The sequence below is a fragment of the Bombina bombina genome, chromosome 5 (assembly GCF_027579735.1).
Source record: "Bombina bombina isolate aBomBom1 chromosome 5, aBomBom1.pri, whole genome shotgun sequence".
In the NCBI taxonomy this organism is placed as follows: Eukaryota; Metazoa; Chordata; class Amphibia; order Anura; family Bombinatoridae; genus Bombina; species Bombina bombina.
Genome location: NC_069503.1, coordinates 926,496,189 through 926,520,776, shown reverse-complemented (window position 1 = coordinate 926,520,776; position 24,588 = coordinate 926,496,189). Strand labels below are relative to the sequence as shown.

The window sequence follows — 24,588 nt, the reverse complement described above, 5'->3', positions numbered from 1 at the left end:
GCTTACGTGCAACCCATTTAATTTAAACTTGTAATGCATGCAGTAACCCGCAAGTGTTAAATGTTTATTTCTAGTGGTGTTTGTGCTTGAGAGAAAGAGCAAAATAGCATGCCACTTGTAATCTGGCCCAAATATGTTGCTTTTTAACTAGTATTTAACAACCTAAAAACAGTTGCTATTTAATAGTAATAGTAAATATGATCTGAATAATTGAATTAGACTGAACAGTCAATTAGAGATTTAGCAGCTAAAATTGATATATATGTGCAGAAGAGTACATCTGTATAACCTCACTATCAGTATCTCTGCTGATCTTTGTGTAAGTAAATGCACACACAAATGTTATGGGAATAGAGAGGAAGATTAAAGTGTCATTAAAGTAATGTTATATATGCATACTATATATACACAAGCACGTCTTGTATTGCCAACAGTTTGCATACAAATACCTTTTTTTTATGTTTATTCAAAACTGTCCTTTTGCTAGACAAATGTACAATGTTTTGCAGTCTTGTTTATCTTATATTTTTTTGCTGTGACCAATTATGGACAGATATAAATTAAATACAACACTATTCAATCAATCACTGTGTATAATGTTTTAAGGTCAAAAATGTAATTCCTCCAAGATCCACTTCAGCTTTTTAATTTTCATTGTCATATTAAAGGAAAAAAATAGGTAAATACATAAAAGTGCATTACAAATCTCCTCTTTCAATAAACATAATTAAACAATAAGAATATGTTATACTCATTTTATAAAACATAAAACAGTAATGATATTTTCCTTTATTTAATGTAACACGCTGTATCTCTTTTAGTTGAAAGGAAATGTTATTTTAGGGTATACTTTTTCAATAAATATTAAGGTTACATTTTACTTTAAAATTTTAAAAACTGTCAATTTCATGAAACTTGTTTTACAGCAATATTAGCATACGCAATTATAAAAATAAATAATATAAATGTGTCACATAGATAAAATATACCGTTACTACATTGTGGGCTCATACCTTGGAGCAGATGGTGGAGTTCTATCCCTCACACCAAGATTCTTGGCTGTATTTTGAACTCTTGCTCCCTAATATGTAGAAAATAGAGGAAAAAGACAAATAAAATATTTATTGTATTGCATTTCTATCTCCAATCAATAATTGTCATGTTTACAAGAAAACAATATCACACTTTACAGCTTCATTGTACTGTAAAATGTGTTCCCCTTCAATGTGTTAGCAGTGGTCCATTTTACCTGCTGTAGTGTAATTGTTTGCAAACATACCCTTTACCTTTATTTTAGTATTTGAAACATACGTTTTTGCTCATAGAAACTGACACCTACACTGACAATTTGAACAACAAACATATTCTCTGTATTAACACTATGTAAGTATAGCACTAATTAATTTCCCAGTATTAAGGTGATAGCTTTTCATGAGTAAAACCAGCTATTTCAAATAGAGAAATAATAAAAATAATTTTGAATACATTTAATACTCTGCAGTAGGTATAACAAGTAATTGGAAACACATTAAGGGTAAACACATTTTATAATGCAGTGTCCTTTAATGGCTGTACAGAAAGCAATGGGATTTAGGACTTTTGAAGCAAAGCAAGAGGGTTTAGGAAAAGCATTTACTATCATTTACCTTTTACATTATTTTAGCAACCAGTAGGGAATAATGATGGGTAATACAATGGTCAGTATTATAGATCACATAAAGAGACGTGAGACCCATAACTGGAAAGAGCAGACTTTTCTCTTTTAAATGACCAACTGGGGCTTAGTCACAAGAAAGTCAAAGAAAACAATAACTGCATTAGTCCCTAGACACAATGGCCTAGATTTAGAGTTTGGCGTTAGCCGTCAAAACCAACGTTAGAGGCTCCTAACACTGGTTTTAGGCTACCGCTGGTATTTAGAGTCGTGGAGGTAAGGGTCTAACGCTCACTTTCCAGCCGCAATAGGATCTTTCTAACGCCGGTATTTAGAGTCGTGGCTGAAGTGAGCGTTAGAAATCTAATGACAAAACTCCAGCCGCAGTAAAAAGCCAGGAGTTAAGAGCTTTCTGGGCTAACGCCGGTTCCTAAAGCTCTTAACTACTGTGCTCTAAAGTACACGAACACCCATAAACTACCTATGTACCCCTAAACCGAGGTTCCCCCACATCGCCGCAACTCTATTAAAAAATTTTAACCCCTAATCTCCCGACCGCACACCGCCGCCACCTACGTTATCCCTATGTACCCCTAATCTGCTGCCCCTAACACCGCCGACCCCTATATTATATTTATTAACACCTAATCTGCCGCCCCCAACGTCGCCTCCACCTACCTACACTTATTAACCCCTAATCTGCCGACCGGACCTCACCGCTACTATAATAAATGTATTAACCCCTAATCCGCCTCACTCCCACCTCAATAACCCTATAATAAATAGTATTAACCCCTAATCTTCCCTCCATAACATCGCCGACACCTAACTTCAAGCATTAACCCCTAATCTGCCGACCGGACCTCACCGCTACTCTAATACATTTTTTAACCCCTAAAGCTAATTCTAACCCTAACCCTAACACCCCCTAAGTTAAATATAATTTAAATCTAACGAAATAATTAACTCTTATTAAATAAATTATTCCTATTTAAAGCTAAATACTTACCTGTAAAATAAACCCTAATATAGCTACAATATAAATTATAATTATATTGTAGCTATGTTAGGATTAATATTTATTTTACAGGCAACTTTTTGTTTATTTTAACCAGGTACAATAGCTATTAAATAGTTAATAACTATTTAATAGCTACCTAGTTAAAATAATTACAAAATTACCTGTAAAATAAATCCTAACCTAAGTTACAATTAAACCTAACACTACACTATCAATAAATAAATTAAATAAAATACCTACAATTACCTACAATTAAACCTAACACTACACTATCAATAAATTAATTAAATACAATACCTACAAATAAATACAATGAAATAAACTAACTAAAGTACAAAAAATAAAAAAGAACTAAGTTACAAAAAATAAAAAAATATTTACAAACATTAGAAAAATATTACAACAATTTTAAACTAATTACACCTACTCTAAGACCCCTAATAAAATAACAAAGACCCCCAAAATAAAAAATGCCCTACCCTATTCTAAAATTAAAATAGAAAAGCTCTTTTACCTTACCAGCCCTGAAAAGGGCCCTTTGCGGGGCATGCCCCAAAGAATTCAGCTCTTTTGCCTGTAAAAAAACCCATACAATACCCCCCCCAACATTACAACCCACCACCCACATACCCCTAATCTAACCCAAACCCCCCTTAAATAAACCTAACACTAAGCACCTGAAGATCTTCCTACCTTGTCTTCACCATGCCAGGTAGCACCGATCGCTCCAGGCTCCGAAGTCTTCATCCAAGCCCAAGCCGGGGCTGGAGATCCATCATCCGGCTGAAGTCTTCTATCAAGCGGCGGCTGAAGAGGTCCAGAAGAGGCTCCAAAGTCTTCATCCTATCCGGGCAGAAGAGTAGATCCGGACCGGCAACCATCTTCTTCCAAGTGGTGACAAGCGGCTCCATCTTGAAGACCTCCGGCGCGGATCCATCCTCTTCTTGCGACGTCCTAAGTCCGAATGAAGGTTCCTTTAAATGACGTCATCCAAGATGGCGTCCCTCAAATTCCGATTGGCTGATAGGATTCTATCAGCCAATCGGAATTAAGGTAGGAAAAATCTGATTGGCTGATCCAATCAGCCAATCAGATTGAGCTTCCATTCTATTGGCTGATCGGAACAGCCAATAGAATGCAAGCTCAATCTGATTGGCTGATTGGATCAGCCAATCGGATTGAACTTGAATCTGATTGGCTGATTCCATCAGCCAATCAGATTTTTCCTACCTTAATTCCGATTGGCTGATAGAATCCTATCAGCCAATCGGAATTCGAGGGACGCCATCTTGGATGACGTCATTTAAAGGAACCTTCATTCGGACTTAGGACGTCGCAAGAAGAGGATGGATCCGCGCCGGAGGTCTTCAAGATGGAGCCGCTTGTCACCGCTTGGAAGAAGATGGTTGCCGGTCCGGATCTACTCTTCTGCCCGGATAGGATGAAGACTTTGGAGCCTCTTCTGGACCTCTTCAGCCGCCGCTTGATAGAAGACTTCAGCCGGATGATGGATCTCCAGCCCCCGCTTGGGCTTGGATGAAGACTTCGGAGCCTGGAGCAATCGGTGATACCTTGCATGGTGAAGACAAGGTAGGAATATCTTCAGGGGCTTATTGTTAGGTTTATTTAAGGGAGGTTTGGGTTATATTAGGGGTATGTGGGTGGTGGGTTGTAATGTTGGGGGGGTATTGTATGTTTTTTTTTACAGGCAAAAGAGCTGAATTCTTTGGGGTATGCCCCGCAAAAGGCCCTTTTAAGGGCTGGTAAGGTAAAAGAGCTTTTCTATTTTAATTTTAGAATAGGGTAGGGCATTTTTTTATTTTGGGGGGCTTTGTTATTTTATTAGGGGGCTTAGAGTAGGTGTAATTAGCTTAAAATTGTTGTAATATTTTTATTATGTTTGTAATTAATTTTTTTATTTTTTGTAACTTAGCTTTTTTATTTTTTGTACTTTAGTTAGTTTATTTAATTGTATTTATTTGTAGGTATTTAATTTAATTTATTTATTAATAGTGTAGTGTTAGGTTTAATTGTAGATAATTGTAGGTATTTTATTTAATTAATTTATTGCTAGTGTAGTGTTAGGTTTAATTGTAACTTAGGTTAGGATTTATTTTACAGGTAATTTTGTAATTATTTTAACTAGGTAACTATTAAATAGTTATTAACTATTTAATAGCTATTGTACCTGATTAAAATAAATAAAAAGTTGCCTGTAAAATAAATATAAATCCTAAAATAGCTACAATATAATTATAATTTATATTGTAGCTATATTAGGGTTTATTTTACAGGTAAGTATTTAGCTTTAAATAGGAATAATTTATTTAATAAGAGTTAATTTATTTCGTTAGATTTAAATTATATTTAACTTAGGGGGGTTGTTAGTGTTAGGGTTAGACTTAGCTTTAGGGGTTAATAAATTTATTAGAGTAGCGGCAAAGTCCGGTCGGCAGATTAGGGGTTAATACTTGAAGTTAGGTGTCAGCGATGTTAGGGAGGGCAGATTAGGGGTTCATACTATTTATTATAGGGTTAGTGAGGCGGATTAGGGGTTAATACATTTATTATAGTAGCGGCGAGGTCCGGTCGGCAGATTAGGGGTTAATAATTATAGGTAGGTGGAGGCGACGTTGGGGGCGGCAGATTAGGGGTTAATAAATATAATATAGGGGTCGGCGGTGTTAGGGGCAGCAGATTAGGGGTACATAATGATAATGTAGGTTGCGGCGGTGTATGGAGCGGCAGATTAGGGGTTAAAAAAAATATGCAGGGGTCAGCGATAGCGGGGGCGGCAGATTAGGGGTTAATAAGTGTAAGATTAGGGGTGTTTAGACTCGGGGTACATGTTAGGGTGTTAGGTGCAGACTTAGGAAGTGTTTTCCCATAGGAAACAATGGGGCTGCGTTAGGAGCTGAACGCTGCTTTTTTGCAGGTGTTAGGTTTTTTTTCAGCTCAAAATGCCCCATTGTTTTCTATGGGGGAATCGTGCATGAGCACATTTTTGAAGCTGGCCGCGTCCGTAAGCACCGCTGGTATTGAGAGTTGCAGTGGCGGTAAATTATGCTCTACGCTCCTTTTTTGGAGCCTAACGCAGCCATTCTGTGAACTCTAAATACCAGCGGTATTTAAAAGGTGCGGGGGAAAAAAAGCATGCGTTAGCTACGCGGGTCGTTACCGACAAAACTCTAAATCTAGGCGAATGAATGCTGATTCTGATTAATTTATAACAGGGGGAAAGAACCTGTAACACAAGACAGAAAGAGAGATAGAAATGAGATAAAGACAGGATAGGATTGAGAAACACTGAATAAATATAAAAATAATGGTTAATTGAAAATCAGGCACAGGAAAAACATTCACATAGAGTATTAGAAAAAAAGGAAAGCGGGGATGAGACGGTGTGAAATAGGGTTGAAAAAAGGGGTTAATGGAATATATGTCCTGAAAGACAGGAGGTTATTTATTACATTTTATTTTAAAGCCATTAAAATAATATCTTGTGTCAAAATATTTACAACTGTAAGACCATTAATAAATACTATACATTTGATAGTACGTGAACATGTAAAACAATGTACAAACTGCTGCATATTAGACACACGATTTCAGTCATTATTCATATCAGAAAATAGAGTGATATCTAAGGAGATTTACAATGAACAATAAATAAAAGAGCTTGCTACAAGAAAGATGATTTATCAACTCATGTCATGATATTGGCAGTACAGTGCCAAGCAGACTTATTCATCTAATTGCTAAGGTTAATTGTCATCTTGCTCGGAAGAATTATGAAATGTATAAATCACCAGTAAATGCATACTAGAGATTGAATACTCTGGTCAGCTTTTAGACATAGGATAAAAACTGCAAATATTTCATCTAAACTTTTGAGCAGCTATACTCAAGATCAACTATGATACTATGAGTCCAAGTAACAGCATTTGCAAAGGAAAGTGGGTCACCTCCCTCTACAATTTAAAAGAGTTTAATCAGCTGTATATGATTTTTGTCCCTTTGAAAAAAAAAAAATTGTTTACTCATTCTCCCTTCCATAAATCATAATGCAGAAGATAGCCTAGAACAATTTAATTATTATTGGATTGTCTTGATATCATTGACATAATTCTCTGATTGTATATCATTATCCTAAGACATGTAAAGAAATTCTTACTGAACTTGCATCTCAGCAGTGCACCTCTAATGGTTTTCCCTCAGCCCAACACATGATAATCACCAGGTTGCTATGGTTATTAGAAATGTCAACATGGCTTCCATTTAATTACCCCAATGACATGCTCCCACCCTCTGTCTATCTTATGCTTCACAACATAACTAACTAATCAGCAAGTTCTCATGATGGCTATGATTTTGCTGCCTAAATCTCACCTCCTTATGAGTTCAGTTTTGGAGGTTGATGGTCAAGAGGGAAGAGGTAGTGTTGAAAATAATAAGCAATATCTGTAACTGTTTTTTCTTCAGTGCTTTGTGAGGTCTGAATGGGTTAATTTCTATGCAGGCATTGTTAGTCAGGAGAGGCCAGTCTTGCTTAAGGGGCTATGATTTATGGTAGCTAGTGTATGTCTGTTATTCCTCCTAAATCTAATCCTTTCCTATCCTTGTATCTGAGCATTCAATTCCCTTGTTGTCCCGGTAGGCCAAACATATGTGAGTATATGGATGGATGTATACCATAAATTAGTAAGCTTGTAGAATGATATGCTTTTTACACAGCTCTCTTTGTTAACATAAGAGCAGACATTAGTTCATCCCTGACCTTTGCCCTTTTTTGATATACGGTCAGACAGTTAAACCAGCTACTTTGAGGAATAGAACTTTGTGAATGGAATTGTGTCTAAACTGTATTTTTTACTTATGTTATAACCATATTTGGTAAAAACCCTTACATTTTAGCTAGCCAATCATAAACTGTATTAGCCTAGATATGGAGTCCAGAAATGCCCTGCCTCCTGTGTATAAATGTTTGGGAAGGGGACTGACCCCCCCCCCCCCCCAGAGAAAACTTTGTATTCATTCTCTCCTCACTGCAGTGTGATTTTTCAATAAACAAACCCTCTTTAACCTGTCATGGTCTGAAGAGTTATTCAGTCCAGGGTGAATATCACCAACACATAGCGTCACAAACAGGATGGCACAATCTCAGACACCAGTCCAAGTGGCAAAGACTTTCTGCTCCAGGGGCACTCAATTAAGACCGGTCTGAATGGTAAGAGCATTTTTGTTTGTTTTTAGTGTAACAGTAATTGAGTGTCTCTGGGTAAGGGGTCAGAGCTGTTTGGCGTTCTGGGTGACGCTATCCTAAGAGGCTCCGTTATTGATTTATTAGTGTTGTGTGTTGTATTGTGTAAATTGTTTTTGTAAAAGTAAAAAACTTGTGACCTAGGAGGGTGTCTATTAAAAGGCAACTGGGATTAGTAGACTGGGTTTACAGTTCTAGCCGCCCAAATCTGACTGCAAGTCCCACCGGACGTTAACCAGTCAGTGTTTGAATGCAAGGGGAACTGTGACAAACCTATATCCAAAACTGTGACCTGGCAGACACCCTAAGAAGAAACATAGTTGTCTGTTATCTGATTATTTGTTTAGGAAAACCTCCTGGATAAGCCCTGATTAGACAGCTTTATTTCATGTATGAGCACTGATAGTATTCCCAGTGAAGAAAATATTGTTAGTCTTAGTGAAGTGGCTATCCTGGGTAGACGTAAGACTGCAGCGGTCATTTAAGGGCAGACAGGCAGACATGTGGTGTAGTGTTGCCAGGTTGGGCTGAAGGTTCCCCTGATACAATACAATTCTCTTTTGTTCTGTTTCGTTGGTTTTGTTGTTTTAGTTAGTTAAAATTTGTGTTAATCGTAAGTAAAAACCCTGTTACATTTAAAAAAAAAAAAATAGTAAAAAGTAAAAAGTCAATTTAAAATGGGACATAGTTCCTCTAGAGGCTGTTCCACTAATCCTAAATGGCTAAAAGGTTCCCCAGCACTGGAGGTCTATATGGCCTGCATGATTACCCTGACAAAGTATAATAATAAACCATGCGGTCTGGGACCCATGGTAACTAGGTTGTGTTAAGTAGTACTATTCTTAGCACTTTAATCCCTGTTACTCCCCCTATCGGGGGAGGTCTATATGGCCTGCATGATTACCCTGACAAAATATAATAATAAGACATGCGGTCTGGGACCCATGGTAACTAGGTTGTGTTAAGTAGTACTATTCTTAGCACTTTAATCCATGTTACTCCCCATATCGGGGGAGGTCTATATGGCCTGCATGATTACCCTGACAACATATAATAATAAGACATGTGGCTGTGACCCATGTTAAGGTTGTGTTAAGTAGTAATATTCTTAGCACTTTAATCCCTGTTACTCCCCCTATCGGGGAGGCAGGGGCGAAACTACGGGGGGTGCAGAGGTCGCAGGTGCGACTGTGCCCCTGAGGGTGGGGGCCCAGCTTAAAAAAAAATATATATATATTTTTTTTATGTATTTTATTTTAATTAAAAACGTTAACCTACCACTGCCTGCACTGATATCATGTGAGTGTGACATGACTACAGGGGTTAGTGTTTCTGTTTTACCCATTGGTGTTTATGTGTGTGTGTATGGTGTGTGTGTATATGTATGTGTGTTTGCGTAAGTTTGTCGAACCAGCAAATTACAGACCTTGTTACTACAGTATGGGGGGGGGGGGCAGGGGGTAAACAGTGTCACTATACAGTACCACTATATACAGTATGGGGGGTGGCCCATGTCACTGACTACTGTGGTCACTTTATAAAGTACTTGGCGGGTAGGGTCAGGCCAGCCATCTCACCGGCAGATTACAGACTGTGTCACTAACTTACTATATACAGTACTGAGGGGTTAAACAGTGTCACTATATACAGTAATAGGGGGTCAGACCATCTCACAGACTGTGGGCTCAGGGTACCTCCTTTTGCAGACATGTAATCTGATTCACATTTTTTTCTGTGTTAAATGTAAAAATTTTTTTTTATTAAATTCACCTTTTTTGGAGGGGGGAGGGGTGGTGGGGGGGCCCATTCTTAGATTCTTGCACCTGGGCCCTGTGGTTTCTAGTTACGCCTCTGCCCAGCAGAATATATAAATCAACACCATGGCACTTTTTGTAATAAGTATCATACTAAATGGTCCCAACTAACTCAAAACAAAGGGTCCAATATATGGCCAGAGGGTGACTCTTGGAACCTAGATAAAATAAACACCCTAAGTAATGTTTTAATAGAGGTTTCAAAAAAGAACAACCTTACATCAGAAGAGTGGAAAGCATATTTTAAATGGAATACTGAGGCAGTAAAAAGACAGCGTGAGTCGTTAAAGGCTTTGCTATAGGATAATTATCAAAAAGAAATTAAAAAATTAGAATTAAATCTCCCAGTAAGGGAAGAAAAAGAGCAACAAAAACAAAAAAAAAAAAAAGAAAAAGAGTGCAAGGGGTAAAATAATAAAATGTTTCAAATGTGGAAAAGTGGGACACATGAGAAAAGATTGTTGGTCACTCACTCCAGCAGCACAAAAACACAAACACAAGAGCTGCATGTAAGAGGGAGGGGTATAGGAATACTGATAGGACTGGTAAAAGTATTTGTTAGAAAAGTTTGTGTTCGAATGATTAAAAGATTAAGTAATAACTTAAAACTGTGCTTTATATTCCTTAAGTTACATTTTAAGTAGGGGAAATCATGTTTTAGTGTTTGTTATCAGGGAGTACCCATGGACAAAGTAATTGTATATTATACAATTTTGTGAAAATGGGCATAATTGAGAGGAAATGTATTCCTTTGTCAGAATGTAATGCTCATGAAAATGTGTATAAATATTGAAGAGGTGCTGGAGGTATGTAAGGAGATATTAGAAGTTTGCATGGTGTGTTTTTCCACCTTAGGAATGAATATTTTTGAAGTTTTAATTAGTGGTTGATTGTCAGTGTTCAATGTCTCTGCTGTATGATTTTGTCAGAGCAATAGTGCACAATGTGTAGTTTAAGGTAAATGTAGTATTTTGAACTTTTGTGTGTATAAGGTTTATTGTGTTCTCCACTGAAATTACACATAATTATTGATGGTAAATTATATGCTGTAAATGTTCTTATATATACATATTGTCTTGTATTGATTTGCAGAACTGGCCAGCTGCAATAAATATGCAAAGACAATATTTAGTTCAAATAATATTTAGTGGATGAATACAATTAAACCAGGTATAATATTAATGAAGATGTTTGTATATGGTTGTTTAACTTTTTTACTTAATTTTTCAAGTGGAATAAAATGTTTTAACTATAGAAAAAATGTGATACAGATAAGACTTCGAGCAGTCAGACAGTAAAAACATAGGAGCTGCGCCGGTGTTATAAGAAAAAGGAGGGGGAGAGGGGACTGTTTAAGAAGAATGCAGACTCTGTCAGTTCTTGTTAGACAAAGCACATATCCCCTTGTAAATATAGTTAAAAGCTGTAATGATTACTTTAGTTGGGAATAAGGGTATATCATACCACATATTAGAACCTTTGAGTGTAACTGTAGGTCCTGAAACAGAATGACATGTTCCAAAACTGTTCAATAATGTATTTAGGAAAGACTTACTGTGTAAACTAGGGAAAGTTTTTCTTAATGTGTCTATAGGGGAACAAGAAAGTGTATAGCTGCCTTGGAGTAATAATTGCAGAATCTATGTGTTAAAGATTTGTGACTAATAAAATTGTCAGGGGGAAAGTTTATTGAAATTAAAGGGACTGTGTATTTGACATTTTTGTTGTTTAAAAAATAAAATCATAGATTGTCCCTTTGTTACCCATTCCCCAGTTTTACATGATCAACACGGTTGTGTTGATCAACTTTTTTTTTTACTGCTGTGATTATTTAGTATCCAGATCTCTGCAGACTACCCACTTATCTCAGTGCTTTTTTATAAACTTGCAATTTGACCAATTAGTGCTGACTCTTGCGTCAGTGAATGCTGTATAGGTAGCACAGTTTAACTAGCAGTGCATTAATTAGCCTTTCACAGCCAGACAGTGAAATAAGAAGCGGCCTACAAGTTCTTAGAACTCAGTGCCTATGAGCCTGCCTAGTTTTAGCCTTTAACTGGGAATATCAAGCGAACCAAGCAAATTTGATGATAAAATTCAATTTTAAGGTTGTTTGGAATGACATGCCCTATCTAAATCATTAAAGTTCAATTTTACTGATCCTTTAAAGAGAAACATAAATTACCCTGTATTCTACAATACTCCCTGTGTAAAATGCTGGTGACTATTAGTTTAACATTGCTCAGAAACAGGCTGTAAATATAATATCTGTGATGTTGATTTTGGAGACTATGACATACAACTAACATCAATGCTTAAGTCTTTTCATATCCAGGTACTTGCTGCACAGTTACAGAATGATAATCATGTAGTGCATGCCAACTCACCTGGTGATCTTATAATGGTTGCAAGTTTTTCCAGAAAAATGCCTATAGAGCCAAAGTAGAAGGGGCCTGTCTGCATACTATTTATCACAAATACAGCCACTGAAGTCACAGAAGTTAAATCATGGATCTCACTACAAATTGGTGGCACCACAGAATGATCATATCGCTGGCAAGGAAATCCATAAAGACTGAGCCTTTGGGAAGTATCACTCTCTGATAGTGCTTGATTATTTCCCGCATGTTTAAAGCTAATGAACTAATTTTTATTTTTCATTATAATTTCTGTATGCTGCATTTACACCCTTGTGATGTTTTTACTGGTGTGTAAAGGAATTATCTGTTTTATAAAGCTTTTAGTAATCACTCAAATGTTAGCAATTACTTTTTGTATGATTTATTTATTCTATTACTGTGTAATTGTTATATGTATATCAAACTCACCATGTATCCTTTTATATTTTGGGTATTGTCATTGTTCCCAGTTATGTCTGCCATACCACCCCATGGGAACAAGACAATGCATTTATTGTTACTGCCACACTGATGGTACAGGTGCCTGTTGGATCTGTGGTTTCATACCACATAGCCATGAGTTTGGTACCTCTGTATTAATGTTCTTTTAGTTAAACTACTATTAAATTAGGCATTTCAACAATGTATAGAATGTTACACTAATGACAATGAAACATTACTATACATTCATTTTTATTTTGCTTTCATTTTTCGTAAAGTACATATAAAAAGTGTACTTGTTAAATTTTCTCCCAGCGATGATTGGGTTAATTATTTTAGCTAATGTATCTGGGAGGTTTTGTATATTGCTCCTTCCCCACATTCTCTATTTGTTTTTGTTTATTTTCAGATGGATTATTAGTTTTGCATTCATTTCAATAGCAGTGAGCATTCAAGGTAGTTAGGTGTTAATATAATTGTGCTTAAATACGTATATACTTATGTTTAGCTATTAGATATAGATTACAAAGCAATATAATGTATGTCTGTGGCAACCCCAGTCTCTTAAAGGGACAGTATACTAAAACATTGTATTTATATTAATCTATTTTAGACTTGTTATACCAGCTGCAGAGTATAAAATGTATGTTGTGTATATGAAGTAGCTGGTTTTGTTCTTTTAAACCACAGCCTATTATTTACAATGTGTTGATCTTCAGGTAATGCCATATCTCATTATGTTTGTTTACACACACTTGCTTCCTTATCTTTTAATTAGGTGGAAAACCAAAGCTCAATACGTAGATAGAACAAATGGAACAATTATAATTTTATTACTTAACTATCCTGCATGATATTAAGTTTAGTGTTTTGGATTTTGATTTGACTTTTGGCCTGTCAGGATACCTGGGTAAATTGGGGGTACAGATACTGCAAGGTTTGCTAATCTTTGTTGTACTAATTGTTTTTCTTTCTCTTGTAGTAATCTGTCTCAAATTAATGCTACACAAGCTCTGTAACCTCGTCAGCCCAGCAACCAGCAGACTGATGCCCTCCTGTGAAGCTCCAGCCTTGTGTGTGCCCCATTGCTAAGACCATGGCAACTCTGCACTGCAATTTGAGATGGAATTCACCCGACTAAATCATATTGCTGTTTGATGCTATTGTCAGAGTTTAACAGCATCAGAGGAGGGACTGTTGAAAATAATAAGCAATATAGGTAACTGTTTTTTTCTTCAGTGCTTTGTGAGGTCTGAATGGGTTAATTTCTATGCAGGCATTGTTAGTCAGGAGAGGCCAGTCTTGCTTAAGGGGCAATGATTTATGGTAGCTAGTGTATGTCTGTTATTCCTCCTAAATCTAATCCTTTCCTATCCTTGTATCTGAGCATTCAATTCCCTTGTTGTCCTGGTAGGCCAAACATATGTGAGTATATGGATGGATGTATACTATAAATTAGAAAGCTTGTAGAATGATATGCTTTTTACGCAGCTCTCTTTGTTAACATAAGAGCAGACATTAGTTCATCCCTGACCTTTGCCCTTTTTTGATATACGGTCAGACAGTTAAACCAGCTACTTTGAGGAATAGAACTTAGTGAATGGAATTGTGTGTAAACTGTATTTTTTACTTATGTTATAACCATATTTGGTAAAAACCCTTGCATTTTAGCTAGCCAATCATAAACTGTATTAGCCTAGATATGGAGTCCAGAAATGCCCTGCCTCCTGTGTATAAATGTTTGGGAAGGGGACTGACCCCCCCCCAGAGAAAACTTTGTATTCATTCTCTCCTCACTGCAGTGTGATTTTTCAATAAACGAACCCTCTTTAACCTGTCATGGTCTAAAGAGTTATTCAGTCCAGGGTGAATATCACCAACAGTAGTAATCAGCATCCTGGGTTGCTAGTTATAAAAGTTGCATCCTGGGTTGCTAGTTATAAAGGAAGGTCCCACTGGTCAAAAGTAAACAGAAGCTTACCAAGGATGTACCCACAGGAAGGGGAAGGTCTGGACAATGTGGACAGCTTTGGATGTAAAAAAAATAGTAGTACGAAGGTGTAGGGTGAGCTGTAATTTCACAGGCAAACAGAAGGAGAAAGCTCACACAGCTTTGATACACTGCTTTAAGGGCAGAGCAATTATATCTCTCTTTTCCTGTTATGTACAGCCAAGTGGTTAATCTTTATTAGCTGGGAGTAATTAAAAATATCTGTGTTATAGAAGGCAAAAAAGATGGTTACTCTTCTATTACTGGTACCCAACGGGCTAATATTTTTTTGTGTGCAAATAATTAATTAATTAATAATAAGAACACATTTGACTGTTGCAATAAACGGATGAAAATTGGAATAAAGACACAAGAGGAGAGGAATTGGTGCACATTGTCATGGGTTAAAGATGCATTGTGTCAGGGGTACGACAAGGACAAAGTGACATAAGAGCAGTGACATGGTGAAGATACAGTGAAATCAGAGCAGGGTGATAGAGGAGAAGCGCAATATGTAAAAAAGAGGAAGAATATGGGGATGTTTTATGGCCATATGAATAGATACAAGTATATAGATTCAACTAAACATAGAACTAGGAGAGGAAAGTAGATTGGTATAGGAGAGGGTCAAGGTGAAGTCTTGCTGTATGAACATTCTTGCTACCTACTTGTGCAAAAGTTAATTAATTAAAGGGACACTGAACCCAAATTTTTTCTTTCATGATTCAGATAGAGCATGCAATTTTAAGCAACTTTCTAATTTACTTCTATTATCAATTTTAATTCGTTCTCTTGCTATCTTTATTTGAAAAAGAAGGCATATCAGCTAAGGAGCCAGCAAATGTTTGCTTCAGGACCATGGACAGCACTTGTTTATTGGTGCTGACCAATCAGCAAGGACAACCCAGGTTGTTCACCAAAAATGGGCCAGCATCTAAACTTACATTCTTGCTTTTCAAATAAACATACCAAGAGAATGAAGAAAATTTGATAATAGGAGTAAATTAGAAAGTTGCTTAAAAATGCATGCTCTATGTGAATCATGAAAGAAAATTTTTGAGTACAGTGTCCCTTTAAGTTCAGTTAATTACTCATTAAGCTGAGAGATTGTTACACGGACATTGCTTCTTAATTAATATCCGAGATTCATTTGTTTGGGATGGCAGTTGGTTGAGCAAGCGAATGGGGTGAAACTTCACAAAGTTTTGTTTATTCATTTTTAAATTCCAGTAATGGTTGCTGCATTGGAGGCCCCAATCACATCAGGATAGGTTCCCTGCCTGGCACACTTGTTCTCATGCAATATGATAAATCTAGGCCATACTGTCTTTAATTTTTTTTTTTAAATCTTTATGGTCAAAAATATTTACCTTTTCATCAGTTTCATGTTTTAAATATTACATTTCTCTATTTTGATTGTTACATTTGATTTAGAAGAACATCAAAGTTCAAATTAAACTTTCATGATTTAGATAGAGCATGCAATAAAAACAATTATTCTTTTGTCATATGTACTACATTCTTTTGGTATCCTTTGTTAAAGAACATATCTAGATATGCTCAGGAGTGTATGTGCCATGAACACTATATGGCATTATTGTTTGCAACATTGAATAACATTGTTACATATATTGATACAAACACTGCTGCCTACCTAGCTATCTTTTTCAACAAAGCATACCAAGAAAACAAACAGCTAGATTACGAGTTTTTCTTTATGGCTGGCTCGCTACTAACTTGCAAGTTATTTCCACCGCTCATCTTTAATAGCGCTGCTATTACAGGTTTGCAAAAAAAAGGCGTTTGCGGGCAATATGGCAGCGTTGAGCACACAAATACCAGAGCTGCTTTGGCGTGCTTGTGCACAATTTCCCCATAGACATCAATGGGGAGAGCCGGCTTAAAAAAAGCCTAACACCTGCAATAACAGAGTGTAAAGCCCCATTGATGTCTATGGGGAAAGAAAAGTTATGTTTAAACCTAACACCCTAATTTAAACCCAGAGTCTAAACACCCCTAATCTGCCGCCTCCGACATCGCTGACACCTACATTACACTTATTAACCCCTAATCTGCTGCGCCCAACGTCGCCGCCACATACCTACAGTTATTAACCCCCAATCTGCCACCCCAATGTTGCCGCCACCAACCTACACTTATTAACCCCTAATCTGCCGCCTTCAACGTCACTGCCACCTACCTACACTTATTAACCCCTAATCTGCCGCCCCCAATGTTGCCGCCACCAACCTATACTTATTAACCCCTAATCTGCCGCCCCCAATGTTGCCGCCACCTACCTACACTTATTAACCTCTAATCTGCCGCCCCCAATGTCGGCGCCACCTACCTACAATTCTTAACCCCTAATCTGCCGCCCCCAATGTTGCCACCACCTACCTACACTTATTAATCCCTAATCTGTCACCCCCAATGTCGCCGCCACCTACATACATTTATTAACCCCTAATCTGCCGCCCCCACTATACTAAAGTTATTAACCCCTAAACCTCTGGCCTCCCCCATCACTAACACTAAATAAATATATTAACCCCTAAACCTAACCCTAACCCTAAATCTAACCCTAACCCTAACACCCTTAACTTTAATATAATTAAAATAAATCTTAATAAAACCTACTATTAATAATAATTCCTATTTAAAACTAAATACTTGCCTGTAAAATAAACCCTAAGCTAGCTACAATATAACTAATAGTTACATTGTAGCTATCTTAGGTATTATTTTTATTTCACAGCTAAGTTTGTATTTATTTGAACTAGGTAGACTAGTTAGTAAATAGTTATTAACTATTTACTAGCTACCTAGTTAAAATAAATACACATTTACCTGTAAAATAAAACCTAACCTGCGTTACACTAACACCTAACATTACACTAAAATTAAATAAATTAAATTAAAAGAATACATTTATCTAAATTACAAAAAATAATAAACACTAAATTACACAAAATAAAAAAAGAAATTATAAAAAATAAAATTGAATTGCTCCTAATCTAATAGCCCTATCAAAATAAAAAAGCCCCCCAAAATAATAAAACCCCTAGCCTACACTAAATTGCCAATAGCCCTTAAAAGGGCCTTTTGCGGGGCATTGCCTCAAAGAAATCAGCTCTTTTACCTGTAAAAAAAAAAAATAGAAACAACCCCCCAACAGTAAAACCCACCACCCACACAACCAACCTCCCAAATAAAAACCTATCTAAATAAACTTAAGCTAACCATTGCCCTGAAAAGGGCATTTGGATGGGCATTGCCCTTAAAAGGGCATTTAGCTCTTTTACGGTGCCCAAAGTCCCTAATCTAAAAATAAAACCCACCCCATAAAACCTTAAAAAAAACTAACACTAACCCCCGATGATCCACTTACAGTTTTTGAAGACCGGACATCCATCCTCATCCAGCTGGGACAAGTCTTCATCCAAGCGGCAAGAAGTCCTCAACGAAGCTGGGAGAAGTCTTCATCCAAGCGGCAAGAATTCGTCCTCCAGGTGGGCAGAAGTCTTCATCCACACGGCATCTTCTATCTTCATCCTTCCAACGCAGAGCGACTCCATCTTCAAGACATCCGGCGCGGAGCATCCTCTTCATACAGTCCCAGCCGTACACCGAAGGTTCCCTTTAAGGGACGTCATCCAAGATAGCATCCCTTTAATTCCGATTGGCTGATAGAATTCTATCATCCAAACGGAATTAAATGGTAAAAAATCCTATTGGCTGGTGCAATCAGCCAATAGGATTGAGCTTCCTTTAAATAGGAATAATTTAGGTATTAATTGTCATTTTTATTTGGAATTATTTTAATTAGGTTAAAGTTAGTGGGTGTTAGGGTTAGGGTTACGTTAGGGTTAGACTTAGGGTTATGTTTAGGAGTTAATAACTTTAGTATAGTGGTGGCGACATTGGGGGCAGCAGATTAGGGGTTAATAAGTGTAGTTAGCTGGCGGCGATTTGGGGGCAGCAGATTAGGGGTTAATAACAGTAATGTAGGTTGCGGCGATGTTAGGGACAGCAGATTAGGGGTTAATAAGGGTATGTAGGTGGCGATGACATTGGGGGCAGCAGATTTGGGGTTAATAATATTAAACTAGTGTTTACTATGTGGGGAGTGCAGCGGTTTAGGGGTTAATATGTTTATTATAGTGGCGGCGATGTCCGGAGCGGCAGATTAGGGGTTAATAATTTTATTTTAGTGTTTGCGATGCGGGAGGGTCTTGGTTTAGGGGTTAATAGGTAGTTTGTGGGTGTTAGTGTACTTTGTAACACTTTAGTTATGAGTTTTATGGTACAGCTCTGTAACGTTTAAATCTCATAACCACTGACTTTCAGGTGACGGTACAGATCTTGTCGTTATAGGCTGTACCGCTCACTTTTAGCCCGGACAGGGAAACTCGTAATACCGGCACTATGGAAGTCCCATTGAAAAATAACTTTTTGAAAGGTGCAGTAGTTACTTTGCGTGATGGCCAAAAAAGTGTGCGGTACAGCTATACCTACAAGACTCGTAATAGCAGCAGTAGTGAAAAGGCAGCATTATACTCATAACGCAAAACTCGTAATCTAGCTGAAAGTAGTTTATAATAGTAGTAAGTTATTATTATTTTTTTTAATTGCATGCTCTATCTGAATAATAAAACAAAATTTATGCTTACCTGATACATTTCTTTCTTTCCGGATATGGAGAGTCCACTACGTCATTCAATTACTAGTGGAAATATCACTCCTGGCCAGCAGCAGGAGGCAAAGAGCACCACAGCAAAGCTGTTAAGTGTCACTCTCCTACTCATAATCGCCAGTCATTCGACTGAAGGGAAATGGAAAAGGAATAACACAAAGGTGTAGAGGTGTCAGTAACTGTCTGACTAAAGGGTGGGGTCGTGGACTCTCCATATCCGGAAAGAAAGACATTTATCAGTTAAGCATACATTTTGTTTTCTTTCCTAAGATATGGAGAGTCCACAACATCATTCAATTACTAGTGGGAACCAATACCCAAGCTAGAGAACACAGAATGAACAGGGAGAGAGAACAAGACAGGCAGACCTAAACAGAAGGCACCACCGTTTTCTCCCAAAAGAGGTCTCAGCCGAAGCAAAAGTATCAAATTTGGAAAATTTGGAAAAAGTATGCAGAGAGGACCAAGTTGCAGCCTTGCAAATCTGTTCCACAGAAGCTTCATTTTTGAAAGCCCAAGAAGAGGAGACAGCCCTAGTGGAATGAGCTGTCATTCTCTCAGGAGACTGCTGTCCAGCAGTCTCATAAGCAAAACGAATCATAATTCTCAACCAGAGGAAAAGAGAAGTAGAAGTAGCCTTCTGACCCTTACACTTTCCTGAGAAACAAACAAACAGGGCAGAAGACTGGCGAAAATCCTTAGTCACCTGTAGGTAGAATTTCAGAGCATGCACAACATCCAAGTTGTGCAACAGACGTTCTTTATGAGAAGAAGGATTGGGACAGAGAGATGGAACAACAATTTCCTGATTAATATTTCCATCCAAAACCCCTTTAAGAAAAACCCCCAATTTAGTATAAAAAACTGCCTTATCCGCATGAAAGATAAGGTAAGGCGAATCACACTGCAAAGCCGAGCGTTCCAAAACTCTCTGAGCAGAAGAGATAGCAATAAGAAACAAAACCTTCCAAGATAGCAACTTAATATCTATGGGATGCATTGGCTCAAATGGAGCCTGCTGCAAAACTTTAAGAACAAGATTAAGGTTCCAAGGAGGAGCAACAGGTTTAACCCCTTAAGGACCAGCGACGTACCCTGTATGTCACTGGCCTTTTTTTTGGACTTGATTGTTTTATAGCGCGATCTTGCCACCAGCGTTGAAACTGCTCTATTCCACAAAGCCTGCTGGAGGGAGTCCATTAATAGCGTTTTCTTGCTAGACTTGTGCTATTATGTCCTGAAAAATTCCTTAACGACCAGTGACATACAGGGTACATTGTGGTCATTAAGGGGTTAAACACAGGCCTGATTCTGACCAGGGCCTGACAAAAAGATTGAACATCTGGCACATCCGCCAGACGCTTGTGTAACAAAATAGATAATGCAGGAAGCTGACCTTTCAGAGAACTGACTGACAACCCTTTCTCCAGACCTTCCTGGAGAAAAGAAAAAATTCTAGGAATCCTGACCCTACTCCAAGAGTAGCCCTTAGATTCACACCAATAAAGGTATTTACACCATACCTTATGGTACATTTTTCGAGTGACTGGTTTGCGAGCCTGGATCATGGTCTCAATGACCGACTCAGAAGATCCATGATTAGACAGAACTAAGCGTTTAATCTCCAAGCAGTCAGCTTCAGAGAAACAAGATTTGGATGGAAAAATGGACCCTGAGTTAGTAGGTCCTTCCTCAGACGAAACCTCCAAGGTGGCCGAGATGACATCTTCACTAGGTCTGAATACCAGATCCTGCGAGGCCATGCAGGAGCTATTAGAATTAATGATGCTCTCTCTTGTTTGATACTAGCAATAACTCGTGGAAGGATCGCAAACGGAGGAAACAGGTATGCTAGACTGAAATTCCAAGAAACTGCCAGAGCATCTATCAGAGCACTTGACTGATTGGTAGCACTTGACTGATTTCTTCTTCACATCTATCAGAGCAGCCTGAGGATCTCTTGACCTTGAACTGTACCTTGGAAGCTTGGTGTTCTGCCGAGACGCCATCAGATCCAACTCCAGCACCCCCTATTTGAGGGTTAACCTGGAGAAAACCTCCGGATGGAGAGCCCACTCCCAGGGATGAAATGTCTGTCTGCTCAGGAAATCTGCTTCCCAGTCGTCCACTCCAGGAATGTGGATGGCAGATAGACAACACTTGTGAGCTTCCGCCCACTGAATAATCCGTGCCACCTCCTTCATGGCTAAGGAACTCCAAGTTCCTCCCTGGTGGTTGATGTAAGCCACTGAGGTGATGTTGTCCGACTAAAACCTGATAAACCAGGCTGAAGACAATTGAGACCAAGCCATCAGAGCATTGTAAATTGCTCTCAATTCCAAGATGTTTATCGGGAGAGCAGACTCCTCCCAAGTGCCTAGTCCCTACGCCTTTAATGAGTCCCAGACTGCTCCCCAGCCTAGCAGGCTGGTGTCTGTGGTCACAATCACCCAGGAAGGTCTTCAGAAGCATTTGCCCTGAGACAGATGGTCCTGAGAAAGCCACCATGGGAGAGAGTCTCTTGGTTGACTGGTCTAGATCTATCCTCAGAGACAGATCCGAATGCTCTCCATTCCATTGTCTGAGCATGCATAATTGAAGAGCTCTTAAATGGAATCGAGCAAAGGGAATGATGTCCATGGAAGTGACCATTAGACTAATTACCTCTATACATTGAGCCACTGATGGGCGAACAGTAGACTGAAGAGAAAGGCAAGAGGAGAGATTTTGAATTTTCTGACCTCCATCAGAAAATTTTTCATAGATATGGAATCTATTATGGTCCCTAAGAAAACCACCCTTGTAGCTGGAACAAGGTAACTCTTTTCCAGATTCACTTTCCAACCGTGGGAACGTAGAAAATACAACAAGATCTCTGTATGAGAGTTTGCTTGTTGAATAGATGCCGCCTGAACCAATATGCCCAAGACCTGATCACTGCCAAGAGAGCCCCCAGAACCTTTGAGAAAATTCTGGGAGCTGTGGCAAGGCCAAAAGGAAGAGCCACAAACTGAAAGTGTTTGTCTAGAAAGGTGAATCTCAGGAATTTGTGATGATCCCTGTGGATTGGAACATTAAGATACGCGTCCTACAGGTCTATGGTAGTCATGAACTGACCCACTTGCACCAAAGGAAGAATAGAACAAATAGTTTCCATTTTGAAGGACTGTACCCTGAGAAACTTGTTGAGGCACTTTAGGTCTAAAATGGTTCAAAAAGTTCCCTCTTTTTTGGGAACCACAAACAGATTTGAATAGATTCCTAGGCCCTGTTCCCTTACTGGAACTGGAAAAATCACTCCCAGGGAGGAAAGGTCCTGAACGCAGTTCAAGAATGTCTTTCTTTTTACCTAGTCTGCAGATAATGTTGAGAGGTGGAATCTGCCCATGGGAGGTGAAGTTTTGAATTCTATTTTGTAACCCTGAGATACTATGTCCACAGCCCAAGGATCTGGGACATCTTGTCTCCACGCTTGAGAAAACAGGGAAAGTTTGCCCCCCACTTGATCCAATCCCGGACCGGGGGCCGACCCTTCATGCTGACTTAGACTTATGGGAGGGTTTCTTTGATTGCTTCCTCTTATTCCAAGACTGATTGGGCTTCCAAGAAGACTTGGACTGCTCCTTCTTGAAAGAGGGAGAGGAAGACTTTTGACCTTTGAAGTTACGAAAGGAACGAAAATTACTTTGACTTCCTTTGAGTCTGTTCTTCATGTCTTGCAGTAGAAAAGACCATTTTCCACCCATAATATCAGAAATTATTTCTGCCAGACCAGGTCTGAACAAGGTCTTACACATGTAAGGAAGCGCCAGAAGCTATGACTTAGAGGTAACATCAGCTAACCAAGATTTTAGCCACAATGTCCTGCGAGTTAGAACAGTGAAACCAGACATCTTGGCTCCCAGTCTAATAACTTGCATGTTAGCATCAGAAATAAATTGGCTAGTTTGAGAGCCTTAATCCTATATTGTATCTCCTCCAACAGAGTCTCTACTAAAATTGATTCAGACAAGGCGTTGCACCAATATGATGCCGCACTTGCTACTGTGGCAATACAAACTGCAGGTTGCCATTGAAGACCTTGATGAACATACATCTTCTTTAAATAAGCTTCCAGCTTTTTGTCCCTGATGTCCTTAAAAGAGCAGCTATCCTCTATAGGGATCGTAGTTCTCTTAGACAGAGTAGAAATAGCCCTTACTTTAGGCACTGTGCGCCAAGAATCTTTAATAGAGTCAGCAACAGGAAACATCTTTTTAAATACAGGAGATGGGCAGAAAGGAATCCATGGCTTCTCCCATTCCTGTGAAATAATCTCCGTCACACGGTCTAGGACAGGAAAAACTTCCACAGAGGAAGGAACATCATAGTATTTATTAAGTTTACTAGACTTCTTAGGGTTGACAACGACAGAAGTATCGGAGTCGTCCAAAGTAGCCAATTCCTCCTTTAACAGTACACAAAGGTTTTCAAACTTAAATCTGAAGTTTACTTCTTCAGTATCAGATGAAGGAATAATACTGTCTGAATCTGAGATTTCACTCTCAGAGGCTACCGACACATCTTCCTCATCAGGCTTATGAGGGAGGGCAACCTTCATAGCAGTAGTTCGAACAGAAACCTTACTATTTGAATGTCTATTTTTCCTCTTGCATTTTCCCAGCCTAGGAAAAGCAGATAATGCTGCAGATACCGCAGAAGATACTTGTGCAGCAAAATCTGCAGGCAAATAAACTCCTCCAGGAGGCTGAGAGGAACTTCAGGGCACTGTATGTGAGTCCATAGAGGCTTGGAACGTTTGAGGAAAAAGCCGTGGCATTGCCTGAACAGCATCATCCTGAGAGACATTGGGCTCAGAGGGCAACAATTTATCTTTAAATTGAAGTGTACTAGCTAAGCATGCAGCACAGAATTGCATAGGCAAAACAATTTGTGCCTCAAGGCATAACAAGCATTTGTCAAAAGACACAGAGTCTTGGTCCATGTCCCTAATACTAAATAAAAAATTCCCCAAATTGTAGAATTTTTTTAAATACACTGTCACTTTAAGAATGTTTAATACCACATCCGCTTAACGTTATGCAAAAACATCTTTAAAATAATAAACCAATAAGGCCCCCTACACCTCAGGCTGAGATGCCTTACCGTAACACTTATACACAATTTGGCTGCCAGAAGTTTCTAAAATGATCATATAGTAGATCGACACTGAAGAAACTGAAATTCAATGACGACGCTCCGCTCCTGAATATCCGACAGCAGAGAGAAGTCACATGACCGGCAGAAAGAAGAAACTACGCAGCTAGTAAAAGG

General features: G+C 38.4%; 1 protein-coding gene across 1 annotated transcript in view; it reads right to left on the bottom strand.

Annotated features, from left to right (window-relative positions):
- PREX2 (phosphatidylinositol-3,4,5-trisphosphate dependent Rac exchange factor 2) overlaps window positions 1–24,588 on the bottom strand; it is a 689,594-nt gene that overhangs the window by 25,603 nt on the left and 639,403 nt on the right. The window contains exon 39 of the mRNA XM_053715101.1: window positions 1,014–1,081. Within this exon, the coding sequence (XP_053571076.1) occupies window positions 1,014–1,081 (68 nt within the window). The remainder of the gene's footprint in view (window positions 1–1,013; window positions 1,082–24,588) is intronic.